At 48.1% G+C, this 23,058-nt stretch overlaps 1 protein-coding gene across 2 annotated transcripts in view; it reads right to left on the reverse strand.

Moving 5' to 3' along the window:
• Window positions 1-297: 297 nt before the first annotated feature.
• Window positions 298-23,058, reverse strand: part of DNAJA3 (DnaJ heat shock protein family (Hsp40) member A3) — a 29,794-nt gene continuing 7,033 nt past the window's right edge. The window contains exons 2-12 of one of the 2 annotated variants that reach the window (XM_052664282.1): window positions 20,988-21,121; window positions 16,869-16,952; window positions 15,897-16,097; window positions 14,732-14,884; window positions 9,767-9,914; window positions 8,626-8,690; window positions 7,361-7,489; window positions 6,792-6,907; window positions 5,953-6,050; window positions 2,010-2,126; window positions 298-1,467 (exon numbers count right to left, since the gene is read on the reverse strand). In XM_052664282.1, coding sequence (XP_052520242.1) covers window positions 2,023-2,126; window positions 5,953-6,050; window positions 6,792-6,907; window positions 7,361-7,489; window positions 8,626-8,690; window positions 9,767-9,914; window positions 14,732-14,884; window positions 15,897-16,097; window positions 16,869-16,952; window positions 20,988-21,121 — 1,232 coding nt within the window. In that variant the 3' untranslated portion in view covers window positions 298-1,467; window positions 2,010-2,022. The remainder of the gene's footprint in view (window positions 1,468-2,009; window positions 2,127-5,952; window positions 6,051-6,791; window positions 6,908-7,360; window positions 7,490-8,625; window positions 8,691-9,766; window positions 9,915-14,731; window positions 14,885-15,896; window positions 16,098-16,868; window positions 16,953-20,987; window positions 21,122-23,058) is intronic. The other variant, XM_052664290.1, reaches the window with a different exon arrangement.

Here is a 23,058-nt window from a genome sequence, read left to right on the forward strand (position 1 = left end):
TTAGGGACCTGAGGAGGCCACACTGCAGGTGTTTCGAGGGGCGGGCTCCCAGAGTAAAAGCGACATGCTGGATCTATCACTGCAGGATAAGCTCCCTGCTTCAGGTTGGGAGGGTCCACACCTGTCAGAGTGATACCTGTCCCTCGGTGGGGTTGATGCTGAGGAAAGCCACCTCCAGTCACCCCCAGGAAGGCCAGCAGATGTGGGGTGGCCTGACGGGCAGGTGAGCACCTGCTGCTGGGCCACCTGCAGAGAGCTGTCCGAACTCTTTCAAAGAAGAGATGACCACAATTCAGGTTTTAAATATCTCTTTGCAGTAGATAATCTTATTTACATTGATACAGAATCATTTTACATTCTTAGAGCACACACTAGCAGATGCTTTATTTCAGTAAATTATGGGGGGGAAACAGAAAGGACACTAATCAGAAGGGTTCTCCATTAGCCTGTCTCGCCAGAGCGGGGGGATCTGGAAACAGAGGGGAACCTGCGCATCCCAGGAGCCAAGGCTGGGAAATGGTGCTTGGTCTGGCTGGATGCTGGAGAATCTTCGATTGCTGAAACTGCGCTCTCTTCTAAACAAACATTCGTACGGGAAAAGACAATGATTCTCAGCACTGAATAATTTAAACACATGTCTGAACACAAGTCAGAAGTGAGTGGTGAGACCCAAGGCCCTGATAGTAGCGGGGCAGGGCTGGGGTTGAGAGGCCCTCAGTCAGCCCCAGGCCACACTGGCTGTGGTCCAGCAGAAGGGCAAGAGCCCCACTCATGCCTGCCTTAGAAAAACACAACTCAACTCTCGGGGGACAGGGCCACCCTGTCCTCCTGACAGAGGTCACAGCCCATGTGATCAAGAGCGAACTCTCCAGGGACTGTCCTCTAGGTGTCACCCCAGGCCCTCCAGGCCCCAGGTTCCAGCTGCTCAGTACCTTTGGGAATTAAAACCAACTCCAGCTGAAGGGTGGGTGACACCAGTGGGGTGTGTGCCCCAGGTTCCTGGAAAGGATAACCTGTCAGGAAAGACTCATTCTGGAACGTCCCGGAGGTTTGCTGAGAAGGAAATCAATCACGTCAAACTCGGTGCAACTTAAGGCTTCATTTTCAAGCTGTAAGCATGGCCTTTAATTCTTTAACCACATTCAGTTCCAAATTAAGAGTTTCAGCTCTGCAGGAAGTGTCCAGCCGTCTGACTGCCAGAGCCTGAAGAGGCCAAGTTACCTACCCACGGAAAGGAAACTACCAGCCCTGAGGCTGGCCATGCCTGACTGCCCAGCGTCTGTCCCATATGCCGCGACGTTCCGTGAAGAGCTGCGTGGCCACGTGAGTTCGCTGTAGCCAAGGCGGTCCGGAGGCCTCTGCAGGCAGGGGGCTCGGTGCTGCCATGAGGAATCCTCCTGCGTCCAAGGTGCCCTGGCCACGAGGAGGTGCTGCTGTTCCCTGCCTAGTTCCCGGTGGACCGTTTTCCTGAGCCAAGACACAAACAGGTACAGTTCACTGGCCTCGCAGGAAGGACACGCCCTGTTGGTGAACTTCTGCGGTCCCTGGGAAGGAGCCCCCGCCATCAGGGACCAGCACAAATGAAAGGTGTGTCCCAAGACACCATGGTGAGCAAGCAGGACTCCCATCACTGCCCCACCCCACTCCACACTAAAGCTGACATTGCCCTAGACATCCCAGGCAGGACAGGGCGGGGCTGGGGAGATCTGAGTTCTAGGCCTGGCTCTGCTGTGACCTGCCCTCTGTGACTATGGGCAACCTGGTTCCCACCATGGCGGGATGCAATGCCCCCGGGAGATGGTGGAAGGAGGGCTGGGGGCTCCAGGAGGTGGTTCAGCCCTGCACTACTGGCCAGCTCCCCTTGGGCTGAGGCTGGGTTCACACCATGCCTGAGATGAGAACCTCTTCACCTCTGGGGGTGGGGGGATGATACTGGCTAAAATGAGGGAAAACAGGGATTCATTAGTTCAGAGGGGCATGAAGGGGAGGAACCTCAGGGGTTTTCCTACCTCGGCTGGGATATCAGGAGGTAAACATTCTCTTAAGTTTGGAAAGGAATCCCTCCTTGTCCTCCCCAGCCTCAGGCCTAGCCTTGCCTCCCGCGGAGCTATCCATGGTGCTGCCACCTGGGCATAAACAGCAGAGAGAACTGGGGTCAAGGGTGCAGACCTCCTCGCAGCCCGCCCCAGGCCCCGCCTGGCCACCCAGGGCTCGCACTCCAAGAGCCACCAAGCGCCACCCCGAGAGGAGAGGTGGCCGTATCAGGTTGTCCAGGGTTGTCCCGTTCATCAGATGACTCAGCACTTAGAGCATCCCAACTGTTCCCCAAGTCACTGGCCCTCAAGAGGAAAACAAGGAACAGAAAGGGACATCAGGCAGCTGTCCCACCTTAACAACCATAACAGAAAAACAGCCGGTGCCGATGCATTCCAGGCCAGGCTACATGGCGTCCGTACCTCAGTCAATCCTTACGATAACCTTACAGGTAAATTCCAGATGAAAGAAACAAAAACCAGAGGCACAAAGGGGTTAGGTGGCATGACTAAGGTCACAGAGCAAATAAGTGAGCAGGAGGTCTGAGTTCAGACCCAAGCAGTCAGACACCAAAGCCCAGGCTCTGAGAAGGTGAAGAGCGTGTGCCGAGAGCCACTGACCAGCTTCCACACCCAGCTAGTGCACACAGACCATCTCCAGGGCACCCGGGACCCCAGGACATGTGCACTGCTCATCTGGGACGGGGCAGCCAAGGTCCCCGTGTGTCACCGGGCAAGCACCTGGCTCCAAATGCTCCAAGACAGGGTGGCCGCCCTTCTGTTTTCAGAGGGGCCGTGAGACCCCTCTGCACAAACATGTCACGTTAAAGATCGGCCACCCACGAGGCAAGAGGACCAACGCACTACGAGCTGGACTGGACTCAATGATTTTCATTGTGCCAGGAGAATTAGCGCATGTCAGTGTGCGGGGGGATGTATGTCAAGGGCAATGTGTAGGACAAATGCCCATGTCCCCAAGATCTCAGTCTGAGACGCCTTTGTCAGTGAGAGGCCCAGAGCTTTGGGCAGCAGGCCTCCAGAAGAGGTGGGGAAGGTAATCCATGGCTCTTTACAAGGTGATGAATAACCAGGTAACGCTCATTCCATGAATCTGTACCACCTTTTTCTCCACAGGTACAAGCTCCTAGTGTCATGAGCAAGGTCTGGCACTCACCTGGGGGTTCAGTGCCTGTTGGCCTTCCCCCCTCACACTGTAAGCTGGGCGGGACAGGGACCCCATCTCTCTGGTCATCGCTTCTGAGCACATGGCAAGTGCTCGGTGACCATCAGTGCGAGAAACAGAAGCCAACAGGACTCCAGCGTGACATCTGAGGACCGGACCCACCCTACAGGCAGAGGTGCGGGGTCTACATGCACAGTCTGACTACCTGAGCTGACTACACACTCAGACTGAGCCAGCAGAGTGCCTCTTGTTCCACTAAAATGTCTTTTTCCTCATCTTCCTCTTGCCTCCACCCTGCCTAAATAAAGGGGCTCAACAGTCAATGCCGTCAGCTCATCAGAGAAGAGACCGCAGGTGGATCCAAGCTCTGGAAGAGGTTCCTGCACGACAGCTAAATGGACGTACAGAGGTCGTCACAGGAGTTAATGACAATCCACAAACACAAACAACGAGCCATGCTGTCTCTAAACCCAAAAGGTCACTCAGTAACCTCAGAGTGCCCCAGGCCCCCAGCTCGCTGAGGTTTTTCTGCTTCTCAGACTGGGAACGAAGCCAGGGCCAGCCATTATTAAGGTTTTCAGCAGGGGCTACAGAGAACAAAAATAAACAAGCGATACTAAACCCACCAAAAACGTTTAGGTTGTTTTCCTACATAATGGTAACTTTTCCAAATGCCTTCCTGATACCTTTCCTGTGGTGAAAGCAAAGACACCCAGGACTCAGTCTGCATCTGCAGTGACTATCTCCACGGGCACTTGGGGGCTATTAAGCGACACACTAGCCTAAGAACCACTGATGACTGCAGGCAACTGCTTCCAGTGTAACTTTAATAGCAGAGATTCAGGCTCTACTTGAAAGTAGGATGCACCTTAGTACAGACGTCGGGAAAGGTTACTGTGTGCACCATGTCCTCACACGTGGACGCCAAAGTAACTTTCTTCACAGTAACAAGAGGCTTAACCACACCCAGGCTGCAGACTGACCGACAGTGCATTCCAGTGCTAAGATTCTTAAAAGCCATTTAAATAATTATGTCTGGGAGCCATATTTCCCACTGAATACAATTCTGAAATGACAATGGAAGTGAGTGGAAAAAAAAATAATTCAGGACACTCATTTCACTTTATGAACTCTTCACAAACACATGCAACACATATGTTAACATCATGATATATTCAGCAAAATTACGTCAATAGAAATTTAAAACGAAGAACTGGCAAAGTGTCTGGCACATAAGAGCCTTTCAATAAATCTCGGCTAAACGAGGGGAGAGGGAATGAGCTAACAGGATGAGAACCGAGGACATTACTCAGAAACTGACTGCAGGATCAACTTCCAATCTGAGCTCTCAGGAAGGGGCTTGATAACAACTGGTGGATAATACCCGACATGCAAACAGTGAACAAGGCCCAGGGTCTCACTCAGAGCTCAGTCAGGAAGACCTCAAGTTCCCCTGGAGGAGGGGCGCATGGCTGAAAGCTGGTTGCAGAGCAAATCTCACATGCTCTATGACTGTGGGACTATTTGGGACTCAGGAAAAAAACCTAGAGGTGCATAAGTAGAGTTATGTGGAAGAATCATCCCCACTTCTTTTTAGTCCAAGGGATAGTAACAAGAAAATATGAAAAAGTCTATGAACCAAACCACTAAAGTAAGTGCTCACTTTATGCCCAGTTGGCCACAGACAGAATCTGTGGCAGCTGTTTTTTCACAGAGGACTTGGTCCCCTGGATTTAGGGGAGCTAGGCCAACTCCATGCAGAGGGTGCTGCCACTGGGACTCCCAGCCCTGCCCCAGGGCTCCAAGACCAAGACCCCACCCCCAGCTCTGATCACCTGCTCTGACTGTACACTAATCTAATACCACTCAAGTTCTGAGAAGGTGACAGAAAATTCAGGACCCAGACAAAAACAACGTGGTACAACCAGGAGGCAACACATAGGGCAGCAGAAGCCAACTCACCCTCAGCACAGCCTGTCCCAGCCCAGCAGGAGGCCCAACTGACAGGGAACAGCATTTCCTTGGCAGAGCACCCCATCCCAGCAGAGCACCTCGTCTGCGCAGAGCACCCCCATCCAGAGGGAGGAGGGCTGCAGCCAAGGTGCCTGTAGCCAAAGCTTCTGCCTGAGGTCAGAGTGGGGGGCATGGCTACTCACCAATCACCAATAATTAACTGCACTCTACAGACGTTTAAGCTCAGAGTAAACAAGGCGTTTTGTTTGTTCACGGCCCTAGAAGCTCAGAGTTTAGACCTGCTGCACACAGGCAGACCTGGGGTCGTTAAGCCTGCCGCAGCTGCTGTTTACAGGACACTCTGAAATCCAGGGGAAGACTTCTGGGCGAGGAAAACATACATCTCCTCCTTTAGTGGCTACAAGCTAATCTCATGCAGGAATGAGCCCAAGGTCACAGGGCAAGTGGCAGAACCAAGGCTAGAACTCAGAAGAGCAGCCCTAAGACACAGAGCTGCTCCCTGGAGGGAAGCATCACAGAACTCACGGACCTCGGCCAGCAGCACGTGCACAGAGGATGAGGGCCGGGGCGGGGGGCCCTGCTGGCCAGCTTTCCCCAGAGTGTGGCTGCCCTGTGCCACTCTGCCCAACGCTCAGCCCCTCTCTTACTACTGGGCCCTCTGGAGACTCCAGGAAGATTCCCCAGTGGAAACCCCAACATGCTTCCAAACCGTCTGCCCTCCCAGGTACTGGGGGGCTCCCACGGGCCGCGGGGCTGTCTCACCAGTACTTGTGTTGGTGACGCCGTTCACCGTCCCCTCCACGTCGGTCTCGTCCTCAGCGTAGCTCATGATTAGGCTCTGCTGCCGGCTTGTCAGTCTCCTGTGGACCGAGCGCAATCAGTGTCCGAGTGGCTCCTCTGGGCAGCTCTTCAAAAGGACGTGGACGTGGCCAGTCCCCATGCAGCATGTGGGAAAGGCAGGACCCTCGACCCAGGCACCAGGCACACCCTGAACCCAAGAGCCCACACCCTTAAAGCTTCTGTAATGTAAACCTCTTCAGCTACCCTGAGTTGTTCCAAACAACTGCCACTGTGGCCATGGTAAACAGTTTACCAGAGGAATGAAAAGCTGTTACAAGTGTGTGTGGGAAATTATCTAACTAAAGAGAGTGCTGGAAACCCAGCCCTCTGAGAGGAGTCGGTAAGCCCCGTTCCAGATGTCCACAGCTCCCCCTTGGACTTTTCTCCTGAAGGCCAGACATGATACCTGCCGCCAGCTGGTTCTAGATCATCTCTCAGATGGAGGGTGACCCGAGAGTGATAATAAAACCAACAGCAGCAATAATAGCTAACTGCTCCCTATGGGTTATTCATTTCATCTCCCAGCAACTCAGCAAGGTCAAACTTTTATATCACGTCCGCTTTCAGAAGGAGCACCTGGGCAGGACAGACTTAGAGGGAGAAGTAACCTGCCTAAGCCTCAGTGCTTATAGCAGAAGTGCCACACAGGCTGGCGGTCGGGCTCAGCACCTGCCTAGGAGGTGAGAAGTCCTCGACCGGCTCCTGCTGGTGCTGGAAGCTACAGAGAGCGGGTGGGCCTCGCCACACCAGGTGGCACTTACTTCGGAACTCTGATCTTGATGTGAATGTAGTGGTCTCCGTAGCCATAGCTGTTAATCCTCGGGATGCCCTTCCCACTCATCCGAATCTTCTGGTCTGACTGAGTCCCAGGGGGGATCTACAAAGAAAGGAACCTCAGGTTTTCCTCCACCTCCAGCTGCCCAAATGAAAACATCTCACGACATGAAGACAATCTTACTCCCGAAAAGAACTCCATTCAGGTTTCTAGACCAAACCCACCAAACACCACACAGAAACTGGCTAGGCTGAGTCTACCCTGAGCAGAGCCTGTGACGAGCTTGGGGCCAGGAGTCTGGGGTGGAGAGCCCACAGCAGGAGGGAGGGAGCTCGGGGAGTAGGACCTGGGAGGAAGCAGAGCCAACCCGGGGCGCCACTGAGGCTGCTGCCCAGCCCAGCAGGATGGACACGGCCCAGGAGCTGCTTCCCGGCCGAGTCATACCCAAGGCATGGCCCACACTCCTCCTGCCTTCCGCCAGGTTGTTCCCAGGTTTCAGCCATTTCCCATTTTAGAAAAACAAAAAGAGCAGTGAGAACGTGCTTGCACTCTTACCGTCACGCTGATGGTCTCGTACAGGCCCTGCGTTCTGGCGGTGCCCCCGAGGATGGCCTGAGCTATGGAGATGAAGAGGTCTGAGTGGATGTCTGCGCCATCCCTCCGGAACACAGGGCTTTTCTGCACCTAGGGTCAAGCACGGGAGGGTTATTAACGCTCAGAGAAGTCCTTCTGGAGAGCAGACCACAGCCGCGGCTCAGCGTGCAGCATCCAGGGAGACAGCGTACTTTCACCAAAGCGCCCACCTCCCCAGGCTCCGGGAATTACAGGGCAGCTTCTTCCTTCACTGCAATGCCACAGTGTCCTCTCAGATGAAGCTGTTCAAGTCTTGAGGGAAATAAAACTAAATTTTGAAAACTTAAAAAATATAAAAATCTTACTTTATTAGAAACACAGATGAAATATTTCACACATATGTAAATCAGCACAAGTAATTACCACACGCTGTACACACAACGCTGCTTAGGTCACAGAAGACCAGGACACAGGTGACTTCTCCCCCTCCTGCTTACCCCTCAACAGTAGCCGCTACGTTTAGTCTGTATCTTTCCTAGGAGCATCTGTTTACCTTTTCTACATGTTTACATGTCCCTAAACAATACATGACACCACCTCATGTGGTTTGAAACTACACAGATGACCTCATTCCTCGGCCTGCAACCCGCTCGCTCCCTGTCCGTAACTGAGAGCTATCAGGGCGTCTCACAAAAACCTGTGCATCTCCAGCTTCTGCTCCGAGGTGCCCACAGTGCGGCCCCCTCGCCAACTCCTCCTGAAGGACAGCAGGCCGTTGGCAGTGTCTCACCGTTGTAGACGAGGCTGGCACACACCTTGCCTCCGCCTGCCGCACCTCCTTAGGGACATGCCTGGTAGAATCAGTGGCAGAGGTGCCACTTCCTCTGTTATCCTTGCCTCAGAAAACTTTGCCTGCACGTCACACATAAATCTGTAGCTCTGGCACTTACTGTCCCCATGAACAATTCAATACATCAATAAAAAATAAACGATGTTTTCTGTATTTTTATGAGTGCTTTGTGGCCAACTTGTAAACACCTTGGGGTAACTTTGTTCTCTCCACATTTAGCACAAAAGCTTAATGTAACACATGTTTAATCATCCTGCTGAGCTGGCCACTACTTGACTAGAAACTTGAACAGCCAGGCACATTCTGTGACGCTCTCACCTCACCCCTAAGAAGCCTGGGCTGCACCCTCTCCACGAGACCATGGGCCTAAAAGAGGCTGCGCAAACAGAGCACCTACCCTAAATGTGATGAAAATTTCTCGTTTTCCTACAGGCATCCTCACAGTCTGGCCATCCTCGACTCCTGTAAGCAAGAGAACAATTATTTTGGGATGTCTGAAGGCATTTTCTACGCTGGATCTATTTACAACCCACCCACTTACTCATTCCTGTTTCCTGTTAACAAGGAACAACACAGTTACCCAATACAGCAACAAGTGAAACAAGTGTAACTTTTCAAAGGTGTGGCATATAGTAGTGGCATATAGTAATTGATAACCAACCAAATGAAAGCACCTTCTATTCATTTATTCAAGTTTACCAGCAGGTCCACCTAGTATCCCAGTGAGTTTAGAGTCTAGTGGGGCACAGTGCTAAAGAATCCGCCTGCCAATGCAGGAGATGGAGAAGCAGGTTCGCTCCCTGGGTGGGGAAGATCCCCTGGAAAAGGCAATGGCAACCCACTGCAGTATTCCTGCCTGGAGAGCCCATGGGCAGAGGAGCCTGGTGGGCTGCAGTCCCTGCAATGAGTTGGATGCCACTGAGCACATCCGCAGGGGAGACAGTTATTAGCTGAATAACAACACCATGTATCACTACAAACAGAGATAATTGCTTACAAGGAAAAGATCACAGCTCCAAAGGAACATCTAAGGAAATGCTTCCAGAAGGCTCCCCTGGGGATGAGGAAGCTGCAGGCAGCAAGGCAACAAGGGAGAGACTAAGAAGATAGGAGGCTGAGACCAGGAGGGCCTGGAAGAGGAGGCCAATTTTTGGCCCCTGAGAACCGCCACAGGGTCTTCAACAGTGTGAGATGTAATCAGACCACCCTGTGCAAAGACCACTCCAGGAATAGGATTGGTTTGGGGTGGGGGGTGGGGGTCATAGGCCGGCCCTGGGGGCAGAGAGGGTGGCTTGGCCAGCTGGGCGGACAGTGGGTACAATGTTGGCCTTGGGACAGAAAGAGGTGGAGGAGCTGCTTCTTGCAGGAGCAGGGCAGGCACGCGAGGTGCCATTTCCTTATGACATACGCAGATCTTAAGGGTAACTGGTGCAGAGGAAAATGCATGAGACTCTGGTTTCTCCCTGAGTTTCAGCTCCAGAAACAAGGGCAGGTGGCCTCAGCTCCCAGCCCCCATGCGTGAAGGAGCCCAGACCCACCGGCAGGCACGGGGATCACCACCTTCTTCTTCTGCTTAGCCTGTCCTGCTCCTCTGCACACCACACAGGGAGACGTGATGATGAAGCCCCGGCCACCACACCTCCGACACGTGGAGCGCATCACAAAAGGGCCTGTGTTTATGGTTTCCTACAAAGACAAAAAAATGGGACCCTTAGACACCAGTGCACCCTGACAGCAAGGCCCTGGGACCACAACGAGCATGAGAAACGTCTCACCGAAGACCCGTATGTGTGGTGTGCGCCTGCACTACAACACACTGCCTGAGCACAAGCTGCAGGAGCTCACAGTTAACCTGACCTAGAGCACACTGCCTCCTGAATCCTGAACCACACCTGACTGTATGAGACTGAAAAATGAGACACTGCCTCTCTACTGAAGGTCCTCAAGCCCCCAGAGCTGAGCAAATCGCTTTAAAGAGAACCCTCTCTTCCCTTTACAAAAGGGACAGCTGGGAAAGAAAGAGGAAAGTGACAACTGGAAGCAACTCCCACTCAGAGTTGCCCCTGCCTGCCCCAAGGGAGGAGCAGCATAGGCCTCTGTCCCCCACAGCCCCCCACAGCACCCCCTTGTCACAGATGCCCATTGCAAGGAGGCAAGCAGCTCCTCTTGCAGCCACCCTCAGCCCAGTCCTCCAGGAGCCTCCTCAGCTCCCAGCCCCTTGCACAAGTGGGGCCTTATGGTCTGTGGCCACTCCCATCAGCTCTTCACTGGGCAATGGAACTCAGTTACCATTTTCTTTAACTCAACATCCTTGGGTTTTTTTAGGGGGTGAGGGTAAATTATCAACACGCTGTTGTAGCAAATCAAAGGATACAGAGATATATAAAAAATTAATCTCCCCCTCACCTTGACTCCCAGGGTGACCTGCTCATAGGAGCTCAGTTTGAGGTGTTCTTCCCATGACTCACTCACTCTCTTTCTCACCATAAAGAAGTTTTTAAGTAAAAATTTTACAAGAAGAGTGTATTGCATTATCACTCTGCAACATGCCTTTCCCTCTCACCTTTATGATGCATCATGACCAATGTACACAGGCCTCAATTTCTATTTTAATATTTTTGTTTCAGTGTTGAAGAAAAAAATCTCTGCACATAGACACCCTTCAGTTTTACCGTATTATCTCAATGTTCACTAAAGAAATAGAAAAAAGAAAGTCACAACAATTCAGGACCTTGGAGAAAGGACCTCAGGTGTGAGAGGGAACTGGGATCAATAAAAAGTATCTGTAACAAGAGGCAGTGACTCGATGGTAAAACGATAGCCACAGGAATCTTCATCCTCTCCAAGGGCGCACTCTAGAGGAAAGCAGGCACAATTTTACTTTTTCAGACTAAGCTATAGGATTGTGTACAGGTAACTGCGGACTCCCATCAGTGGACTATTTTTTTTTTTTTTAAGAAACTTATTTTTATTTATTTATTTGGCTGCTCCTGGTCTTAGTTGCAGCACATGGGATTTTCAGTTGCTGTATGTGGGATCTAGTTCCCTGACCAGGGATCGAAGCCAGGCTCCCCGCTTTGGGAGCTCTGAGTCTCAATCACTGGACCACTAGGGAAGCCCCCATCAGTGGACTATTATTCAGCCAACAAAGAGAATGTTTAAAAGTATTCAAAGATACGGAAAAATGCCTTCATTATAATAAACGAAAAATAGGAAAAATTTCACTATGATTCTCAACTGATGAAATCCACACACAAATAGGCAAAAATACATTCAAAGTCAAAAGACAAATACAACTAAAATCAATGACAAACACTGGTGATCCAGTGGTTAGGGCTCTGCTCTCACTGCCAAGGGTCTGGGTTCAATCCCTGATCTGGGAACTAAGATCCTGCAAACTGTTCAGCTTAGCCAAAAAAACATGAAAAGATGAGAACCCAGGCATCCAGCAACAGGGTCTGGCTAAACAAAAGGGGATTTATCCGTATGGGGGAATACGGTGGCCACAGAACAACTGAGGCAGCTATAAACGTAGACTATTTCCCAAACACAGTGAGAACCAGAAACAAAACCAAACCATCAAGGTACAGCTGGGGCTAACAGTTGTGTTCTATCTTTGGTATGAAAACAAGGCACACACAGACACACATGTCTACACAGACTTGCATCTAGAAAGACAGAAAGGATGCTTCTGGAGAGTGGAATTCAATGGGTAAAAGTCAAGAATGAGAGGGAGATTCATTGTACAACAGCTTTCTATTTGTACCCACTGAATTTCAATGATTTGCATATACAACCTGTTCCAAAACTAGTTAATATAAAACAAAAATGATATTCCTCATCAACAACTGATAGGAGACACATCAAAAGTGGGATTATCAGGGACTTGTTTCCTTTTTTATGCTTTTCTTCTATGCACTCAAAGATAACTTCTGGCGGTGGTTTAGTCACTCAGTCGTATCTGGCTCTTGTGACCCCACGGACTGTAGCCTGCCAGGCTCCTCTGTCAATGAGATTCTCCAGGCAACAATACCGAGGTGGGTTGCCATTTCCTTCTCCAGAGGATCTTCCTAAACCCAGGAACTGAACCCAGGTCTCCTGCATTGCAGGTAGACAAGGATTTTATTTTAAAGGTGGGCAGTAGAGAATCTCCCAACCCCCTTCAAAAAAGAAACCATATAAATGGAATACAAATATATTCAGTGGAAACCTACCTGCATTTTAAGCAGATAATATAATCACAGTGAAGGGGGAGAAAAAGAAGTGATCTGAGTAAGCTGAGCACAATATTTTGGCCATATACCCAAATGCCAGTTAAGCAGGATTGCTTTTTGCAGTGGTATGAGTGACAGTTTTCAACATTCTTTTTGTATGTTATAGGATTGAGCAAATATACAGGGTAACCAGAGCCAGATTTCTCTTTGTTAGAAATTAATAATCTCTCTTAGTTTCAAATATGGACAGGCAGGCAGAAGACTAGATAAGCCTTGCGGTGTTGGGCTGAAAGTGGAACTATCAGTTTGAACTCACTGGTTTGTTAAATGGATGCATCGGTGTACACATGTATGTATATATATATATACTCTATCACATGAAAAATATGGAAAGACAGGTATCGAACATATGTCTATAAGTGCACATGTGTGCGTGTGCTAAGTCGCTTCAGTCATGTCTGATTCGGCGACCCTATGGACTGTAGCCTGCCAGGCTCCTCTGTCCATGGGGATTCTCCAGGCAAGAATACTGGAGCAGATTGCCATGCCCTCCTCCAGGGGACCTTCCTGACCCAGGAATGTGTGCTCATACACACTCACATACACACATTTATTTCCTGTCTCAGTCAGCTGAGAGGACCTGGAAGCAGTGACACTCCAGATACAATGAGTACACCGAGAGCACAGATCTTGGTTCCTAAATCCTACTAGACAGTTGAAAGGAATCAGGACTCCCTGGAGAAATGGCTGGTTCCAGGATGTGGCTAGGAAAGTGTACAGAGGCTGTGACACAAAGTGAAGAAGTGCCAAAAGAACGATGGGACACGCCAGAAGAATACAGGAGCAGCCAGAAGAGACTTCCACAAGCACAGTCAGGGGCCGCTTGTGCATCAGAGTAACAGTGATGATGGTGTGGTGAATGAAATAAGAATCCGTGAGTTCATACTGATACAAATGAAAGAATAAATACATGGAGAAGAAAAGAAAGCTCTTCCTTTCAGTAGAATGCCAACTAATAAACGGAGAAAGGGGATTTCTCTGGTGGTCCAGTGGCTAAGACTGTGCTCCCAATGGAGGGGCACAGGATCAATCCCTGGTCAGGGAACTAGATTCCACATGTTGCAACTAAAACTCAGCACAGCCAAATAAGTTAATTTAAAAAAAAAAAAAAAAAAAAGAAGGGACATTGGAATCAGAAAAATCATCATTTTTCAAGTCACAGTAATAACTGATTTAAGCAAAGACTGATTAATGGATGCTGTAAGTACTGGGTATAAGTTTGATGGGACAGGACATTTATATAGTGTCAAAGTAAGTCACAAATTCCTTGTTAATTTCAAAGGAAAAAATAATAACTTTATAATGAAGAAACCCGGTGGACAGTTCCTTAACTGACTGGGATCAAATATAATTATCATCGCTAATGGGACAAACTGACACCTCATGACTCCTGACGTGATCCATGCAAAGGGCACTGTATCTCTGTGCTGTTTCTGTCAAAAAATGCATGATCTGAATGTTATCATGAGGAAATATCAGATGACCCAACTGAGGGACATCCTACAAAGCAGCTGGTCTGCAATCCTAAAAAATGTCAAGGTCATAAAAGAAAGACTGAGAAATCGTTACTGATTAAAGGAGACTAAAGCTATGACAACCAGACACTATGCAAGGTCCTAGACTGGCACCCTGAGTCTGGGGTCAAAAGAACATGATAAGGACAGATGAAAAACTCTGAGTAAGTACAGATAACAGTATTGTTTGGACATTAAATTTCTTGATTTTGAGAACATACTGTAGTTACATAAAAGAATGTTCTTGCTCTTAGAAAATATACACTATAAATGATAAACCAAATGGGATAAAATGTTAACAACTGTTGAGGCTTGGTAAAAGGAATAAGGGAGTGGTTATTTATACTAGTCTTACAAGTTTCAATTATATCTAAAACTTACCAAAAAGAAAAAGAAAAAAAGATTACACTTCAAGCAAAATTTAAGTTTCCCTCCCCCAATTTTAAATTACCAACATACTCCAAAACGTATTTTCAGAGGAGACAGCAGAATTTCTTTGCTCCTTCTGTACAGAGCACTCCTGGGACAATGTGGAAGGTTCTAGATCACAGAGTCCCACCTATTAAAGAGCTCTCAAAGCTCTAGGTACACTGGCACACAGAGAAGAGGCGTGGTGGGGAAGCACAGGGAGGCGGCAGAGACAGGAGCCCCTGGGGAAGCACAGGGAGGCGGCAGAGACAGGAGCGCCAGGGGGAGGCAGGCCCACCAGGCTCACCATGCCGGAGCCACCGCAGTAGTGGCAGTGCTGAACTTTGGTGCCTGGCTCGTTCCCTTTGCCATCACAGCGCTCACAGGTGTCAGTGATGTTCACGGTGAACTCCTTGTTGACGCCCTTGGCAGCTTGATTGAACGTCAACTCCATGATGTACTAGAGAAATCAAGGGACCACTGTTATCGCTCTGAAAGTAAGGGAGAGCGCTGGCTAAACGTTTACAGTTACTGTTTCTTTTAAAGACTCTTTTTTAAAGCAGTTTTAAGTTTAAAAAACTGAGAGGGAGGTAGAGATTTCTCTCATACCTTTGCCCCCACACGTGCACAGCCTGCCTACCGTGTAATCAACATCACTCACCAGAATGATACATTTTTTTTTTTTAAATCAAGGATGAACCTACATTGACACAGCATGACCATCCAGAGCCCACAGTTTACATTAGGGTTCACTCCTGGTGCTGGCTATTCTATGGGTCTGAACAAGTGTATAACACACAGCTTCCTCACAGAATCATGCAAAGTATTTTCACTGTCCTAAAAATCTTATTCATGGCTCCACCAATTCATCTGTTCCCCTAGCCACTTTTTACTTTATAACTTGTACTCTGTCAAGTCAAGAACAGATGGGACTCAACTGATTCTGCTCTACTCCTCATGATTTTCAACAGATACCTGTTGTGTAAAGGAAAATGTGCTTTTCAACAAGCTGAAAATGTTCACAAATAATATTAGCACGTGGTCCTAACAGTTCAAATGATCCACAATCATAACTTACATTGTAAAACGCTTCCCCCCACCCTTGGGTTCTCTTCTGATAATGCCTGAAACAAGACATAAACATGGAAGAAGCAGGACTGGCAGTGCCTCCCTATGGACCGAGTCTCCTAGAATAACGAGACGGGCTCTACATAAATTAACTACTCTATGGACTCTCAGAGCCACGGGGCTGCCCTGATTAAGCAACTGTAAGAATACAGGAGAACTGAATGTACACATTATTAATGGTTTTTCAAATACTGGAACCACTTGCTACAAAGATGGCTGCCTCCCAATCACCCCATTTAAGCTACTTTATCTTTTTTCTTTGAGAAAGAGAAACTGGTAAAAAATCTGTTTGTGTCACACTTAGCAGCTGAAATTTGAACAGTTCTTCAAAATGAGGGGCTTACCTCCTGAGGCTGATTGAACACACTCTGGAAATCACCAAAAGAGGAGGATGAGAACTCCCCAAAGATCTTCCTGAAGAGCTCCTCTGGGTCAACTGTGGGACCTCCTTTCCAGTAGCTCTGCCCAGAGCTGCCGGCCCCGGGATCGAAGCCAGCAGAGCCGTAGGTGTCGTACTGCTTCCTCTTCACTTCATCGCTCAGGACCTGCCGAGAAAAGCCCGGCAGTCAGTGCCCCCAAGGCTCCTGGGGCCCAGGGCACGGACACCAAGTACAGACGGTGGTGGTGGCCTATTGACATTAAACGTCTTGATCCTGTCAATTGTACTGCGGCTATGGAAATGGCCTGCCCTTAGAGAACGCACACAGAAGCACTTAGGAAGAAACAGAACACATCTGTGACTTACCCTCAAATGGTCAGGGGCAGGGCGGGGGATGCACACACATGTGCATGGACACACATACACAGCAGATATACAACACCCTACACACCCCCAACCCCTTCAGCACGGCTGAGTCTGAGAAGGAGGTCCGCACTCATTTAACTCTGCCCTTGTTCAGCTGCTGTTTCACACCCTCTTTGCTCTCAGATGACATTTGACACTCCTCCAGGGCAGTGGTGGTTTCTGCTTTTACAACATCCACCATCCCACCAGCCCTACGAGGGGGAGGTCACCAAACAGGCACGGAACTGGTTAATCTGACAAGAAGGTCCCAGACCCAGCTAAAGTCCCAGTGACTGGGACTGGGAATACAGATTACTGGGTTCTGTTCTTTGTTGAGATCCCTAGTGAGATCTCATGTGAGCATTTTGGAACTGCAAAGTTTGTTTTTTTTCCCCCATCAACAAGCTGGTCTGGAGGGGGACACGGCCTTCCCACTGAACCTTCTCACGCATCAGGTTTCCAGTGCAGCATGCTCTGACCCACACACACAGCTGAATGACAGGGACTGCACACACTGGGGGGGCCACGTTACCTCATAGGCCTCTGCCAGCTGGGAGAACTTCTCCTTGGCTTTGGGATCATCCTTATTCGTGTCTGGGTGATATTTCTTGGCAAGCTAAGGGAGGAAATGGTCAATTAGTATGGACACAAGATGATCACTAAAACTGAACCCCAGACACCAGTCACAGCTCACCACCTTTGCAGCAGTTGTCAGATTTCACAACTGACAGCAATTCTTAAAACAAGATTTAAGACTACATCATCTCTAACTAGACTTATTATGATAATCATTTCATAGTGTATACAAATGTTGAATCATTATATTGTACACCTGATACTAATGTCAACTACACCTCAATAAACACAAACTAAAAGCAAAACACACACAGCCAGAATTAAGAACATACACTCCATCTCTAGTACGTGCTAAGGGCCTCACATGCCCCAATAAGTTGGTCCCAGTCTCCATCTCGCCAATCTTCACCTGCCTTTGCACCAGGTACCTTACCTTCCAGCTCAAAAGGAGAGACAAGCTATTTACTCTCCCAAGATGGAAAAGCTAATCAAAACCACAGTAGTTATCACTTCACACCTGCTAAGGTGGCTTGAATCAAAAAGACAGGCTCTTTGAGGAAGACACAGTCGCCTCTGCAGTGTAGCTCAGTGCCACCTGCTCCTGCTCCTGACTCACCGCTGTACACTCTCGCCGAGGAACAAGGCAGTCAGGAAGCCGCGCCATGCCATAGCCTTTAAAGATACCGGCACGACTCCTGTGGAGCCAGTGGTGGCCATTCACCGGATTAGGATCACCCTCACCAGCCGCAACGTGAAGTCTCTGGAGAAGGTGTGTGCTGACCTGATCAGAGGCGTGAAGGAAAAGAATCTCAAAGTGAAAGGACCTGTTCAGATACCCACCAAGACTCTGAGAATAACTACAAGAAAAACTCCTTGCAGTGAAGGTTCTAAGACTTGGGATTGATTCCAGATGAGGATCCACAAGTGACTCATTGACCTGCACAGCCCTTCTGAAATTGTCAAGCAGATCACTTCCATCAGCATTGAGCCAGGAGTCAAGGTGGAAATCACCACTACTGATGCCTGTTACAACCTTTTTAATAAACCGATAATCAGTTGTTAAAAAAAAAAAGATAAGTATTGGCGAGGATGCAGAAAAATCAGAACGTTCACACACTATGGGTGAAAATCCAGAATGGTACAGCTAGTCTAAAACAGTCTGGCACCAGAAACAAGTCCACACACCAATGGTCAATTAACATACAACAAAGGAGGCAAGACTATACAATGGAGAAAAGACAGTCTCTTCAATAAGTGGTGCTGAGAAAACTGGACAGCTATATATAAAAGAATAAAATAAAAAGAACCCTCTGTAACAGCATGAGTGATAGTCGCTCAGCCATGTCCGACTCTTTGCAACCTCATGAACTACAGCCCGCCAGGCTCCTCTGTCTACGGAATTCTCCAGGCAAGAACACTGGAATGGGTTGCCATTTCCATCTCCCTCTAATACCATATACAAAAATAAACTCAAAATAGATTAAAGACCTAAATATAAGACTGGATACTATAAAACTCCTAGAGGAAAACATAAGTAGAACACTTTTGACATAAATCACAGCAATATCATATTGGATCTGTATCCCAGAGTAATGGAAATAACAACAAAATACATTAATGGGACCAAATTATACTTAAAAGCTTTTGCACAGCAAAGGAAGCTAAACAAAATGAAAAGACAACCTACAGAATGGGGGAAAGAGATTAATTCCCAAAATATACAAACAGCTCATATAGCTAGCTCAATATTAGAAAGAAAAAAAAAATCCAATCAAAAAATGGGCAGAAGATCCAAATAAACATTTCTCCAAAGAAGACAAATAGATGGCCAAAGGGCACATGAAAAGATGCTCAACGTGGCTAATTATTACAGAAATGCAAATCAAAACTACAATAAGGGCTTTGGTCTCGGCAGCAGAAGCAAGATGACCAAGGGAAGGTCATCGTTTGGAAAGCGACGGAGTAAGACGCACATGCTGTGCCGCCGCTGGGCCTCTAAGGCCTACCACCTTCAGAAGTCGACTTGCGCCAAGTGTGGCTACCCTGCCAAGCGAAGAGAAAGTATAATTGGAATGCTAAAGATAAAAGACCAAATACCACCAGGTCTGGTCGAATGAGGCACCTAAAAACTGTATACCCCAGATTCAGGCATGGATTCTGTGAAGGAACTGCACCTAAACCCAAGGGAGCAGCTGTTGTAGCATCCAGTTCATCTTAAGGATTTCAAAGATTAGTCGCACAATAAATGTTCTGGCTTTAAAAACAAATTAAAAAAACTACAATAAGGTATGACACACTGGTCAGCATGGCCATCATCAAAAAGTCTACAAATAAATGTTTGAGAGGGTGTGGAGAATCAATATCCATCAACTGATGAACAGATAAATAAAATGTAATATACCCATGCAACGGAATATTTGACCATTAAAAGGAATTAAGTACTGCTACCTGTTACAGCGTGGATGAACCTGGTAAATATTATTCTGAAGTTAAAAAAAAAGTCACAAAAGTCTACATATTACTTTTCATTTCTATTTCATTTCTATGAAGTGTCCAGAATAGGCAAATCCCTAAAGACAGGAAGTAGGTTAGTGATTTCAAAGGCAAGAGAGAGAGGAGAATGGGGAATAAGGGCTTATAGCGTGAGGTTTCTTTTCGAGGTGCTGAAAATGTTCTCAAATTGATCGCAGTGATGCTTATACAACTCTTTGAATAAACTAAAGACCAGTGAGTTCTACCCATTAAAAAAAAGAGAAAGAGAGAGAGAGGAGAGACTAGCTACTCAAGCCATAAGCTGTTAGGTCTGGTCTTGATCAGTCCTTGGTTCACAAATATTAGGCTTAGCCAAAGTATTTATTTCCCCACCAAAAAAATTTAAAAAAGAAAGAAAGAAAGAAAAAATCAAGACTCACAGCAAATTTACATAAAAGTAATTTAAAAAACTTCTCTTCTTTCTGGCCACACTGTGTACAGCTTGTAGGATCTCAGATCCCCGAGCAGGGATTGAACCCAGGCCACAGCAGTGAAAGCTTGGAATCCCAGCCGCCAGACCACCAAGGAACTCCAAGTAACTTTTAAAATTTAAATTCTATTCATTAACCTTACTAAACTGCTGCTGCTGCTAAGTCACTTCAGTCGTGTCCGACTCTGTAGTGTGTCCGACTCTGTGCGATCCCAGAGATGGCAGCTCCCCCATCCCTGGGATTCTCCAGGCAAGAACACTGGAGTGGGTTGCCATTTCCTTCTCCAATGCATGAAAGTGAAAAGTGAAAGTGAAGTCGCTCAGTCATGTCCGACTGTTTGCGACGCCATGGACTGCAGCCTACCAGGCTTTTCCATCCATGGGATTTTCCAGGCAAGAGTACTGGAGTGGGGTGCCATTGCCTTCTCCGAACCTTATTAAACTAATCTTCTTTATTCCGACATTATGGCTTCCCTACGTTTTACGGTATTAAGGTGCTCTTTCTTCCAACAAATGATATTAACAGATTGCACCTAATTATTTCTAACATCTGTATTAGGCAAAATAAAAAAGATAGCATTCTACATTGGCACCCTTGCTCTTTATTTTTTTTTTAATTTTTATTGTGCTGATCAGAGCAAAAGTCTGGAAACCACAGGTTGAGATAACTCACAGGCCACTTCACCAATCAGCCCAACACATTCTGGGATATGATAATGGGAGTTTCACACTTTTTGAGTTTAAAAAAAATAATAATTCTAAATTCATAAACTTTTATCTGAATGCAAAGAATGAGTACCTAAAACTTAGACCACCACATCTACCGATTCAGAAGACTCGGTAGATTCAGAAGAATAGACTTAAATACAAAAACAGCCATGGAAAAAGATTAAAAGAAAATCTCTGGTTCTGAGTCTGCGTTTCCTGAAGCATTAACCAGCGTGGCCTCAGGCACTGAGGAACATGCTCCAACAAAGCCAGCTTCGTCAGCCCACACTGTCGGCTGCACACAACCCACACGTATAGGCGCATGCACTGCACGGCTCAAGGTCACCCTAGATTCACACCATCTTTTCTACAGTCTCGCCTCTAAAATCTGGCTTCCACACAGACCTGGTAATAGGCTTTCTTGATCTCCTTCTGGCTGGCGCTCCGGGGCACTCCTAATATCTGGTAATAATCTTCTTTAGCCAAATGGGTGCTCGTGCGGAAGGAGGCAGTACAAACAAAAGGGTACCGTTTTACTCCTGAAAAAGAAAAAAGGAAAGAAAATCACTCTGGGAACGTACTCAACAAATGGAAATTGCGAGTAAGTGACCAGCCAGGCCACACCTATGAAGGAGCAGAGGTAGGTCATAGCTTTTGGAGGCTGTTCTCCTCCAAGCCTTCTGGAGACCAAACTCACTGCACCTCAGAAATGGCTAAAGGGACTTCCCTGGTGGTCCAGTGGGTAAGAATCCACCTACCAACGCAGGGGACATGGGCTTGATACCTGGTCCGGGAAGATCCCACACACTGTGGGGCAACTAAGCCCGTGAGCCACAACTACTGAGCCCACATGCTCTAGGGTCTGTGCTCCACAAGGAGAAGCCACTGCAAGAAGCCTGCGTGCAGCAACGGAGACCCGGCGCAGCCAAAAACAAAACCAAAAACGGCTAAACCCAGAGTATATGGAAAATACAAAAATCAGAGTGCGGGGTGTGGCTAGTCCTGCTGGACTACACGAGGGCTGCAGCCTCATTACCTCTCTAGAGATGGGGGCTGCACCTGGGGATGACTGAAAATTAACTTCACTCTCCTGTTACACAGCCGGCAGACCACTTACCACATCCCAGGTGCTGGCAGAGACCTCATCTCACTTAAAGCTCAGCAGCTCCCCAGGTTCTCTCCCGCCACCGTGCAACCCTGAACATCTGCTTATGGGGTGGTTTTTAGAGTGTGGTCCCTGAACCAGCCAGCATCATTGGCCTCCTGGAAATGTACATTTTTCAGGCGCCACCCAAACCTGAATCCAAAACTCTGGATGTAGGGTCCAACAAGCCGTGTCTAACAAGCCCTCCAAGGGACGATTCTGCTGCACACTGTTGAGAACTGCTGGGCTAAAGAAATGGTTCTTGGTCTTCAGCGTCACACATCTCTTTGAGAGCATCTGATAAAAGCACTGACCCCTCCCCTAGAAACAATACATATATACAGACACACAAGGTTAAACAACCCTGTGCCAGAACCTGTGTTGATCCCAGAGCACGTGAGAGCACATGGCAACCCCACCTCCACGCCCTGCCTTCCTTTCAGGCCTCTTGCATCAGCAGCAGGGAGGCAGCTGATGGGACACAGCTACTCAACCTCCCTCTACTCTACTGACCTGTCACCAAGCGAAGGTGGGGGAGCCGCTCTACAAGCTGCCTCCTAACCCCCAGCCCATCCTGTGACAGCTGAAGATGGGGAAGGTGGGGCTGGGGGGGTGCGGAACAGGCCAAGTTAAGGCGGGGGGTGGGGGGGGCCAAGAAAAAGAATGAAGACCAGGAGGCAGATCAGGCTTTTTAGTCAAAGTTTCCCCTGCCAAAGAGATTCACCACTCATTCATTCAGCAAACATGCCTGCCAGGCACTGGGCTACTTGCAGCAGACAGCAGCAAATCATGCCAAAGGTCTTGCCCTCCAGGAGTTTGCATTCATTCATGATCTCAACACTGGACTAGGCACTGAGGACACAGACTGAGTAAAAGACTCAAAACCAGTGCCCTCAAGGAACTTCCAACCCAGCAAGGGCATGTGGGAAGCAGTGTGAGAAGGGATGTTAGTGCACAGGAACACAGAGTGCGAACATACAGCAGTATCCCCTAACCAGGGCCTCTCAACCCCCACACTGCTGAAGATGGGAGGATCTGATTCCCTGCTGGGGGGTAGGGGGGCTGTTAAGGGCTGAATTGTGTCCCCCGCCCAAATTCATATGCTGAAGTCTTAACCCTCGTGCCTCAGAACATGACTGTATTTGGAAATGGGGATCTTTAAAGAGGACCCTAACAAAAGTCTCAGACTACAGCCTTCAGAACTGTGAAAAAAGTAATGTCTTTTTAAGCCACTTATTCTCTGGTACTTTCTTATTGCAGCCTGTGTATTTATTTATATCCTAACATACCTATGTGCTTACTGGAGGATGTGTTAGCAGGATCCCCAGCTAC

This window comes from Budorcas taxicolor, chromosome 2 (assembly GCF_023091745.1).
Source record: "Budorcas taxicolor isolate Tak-1 chromosome 2, Takin1.1, whole genome shotgun sequence".
NCBI lineage: Eukaryota > Metazoa > Chordata > Mammalia > Artiodactyla > Bovidae > Budorcas > Budorcas taxicolor.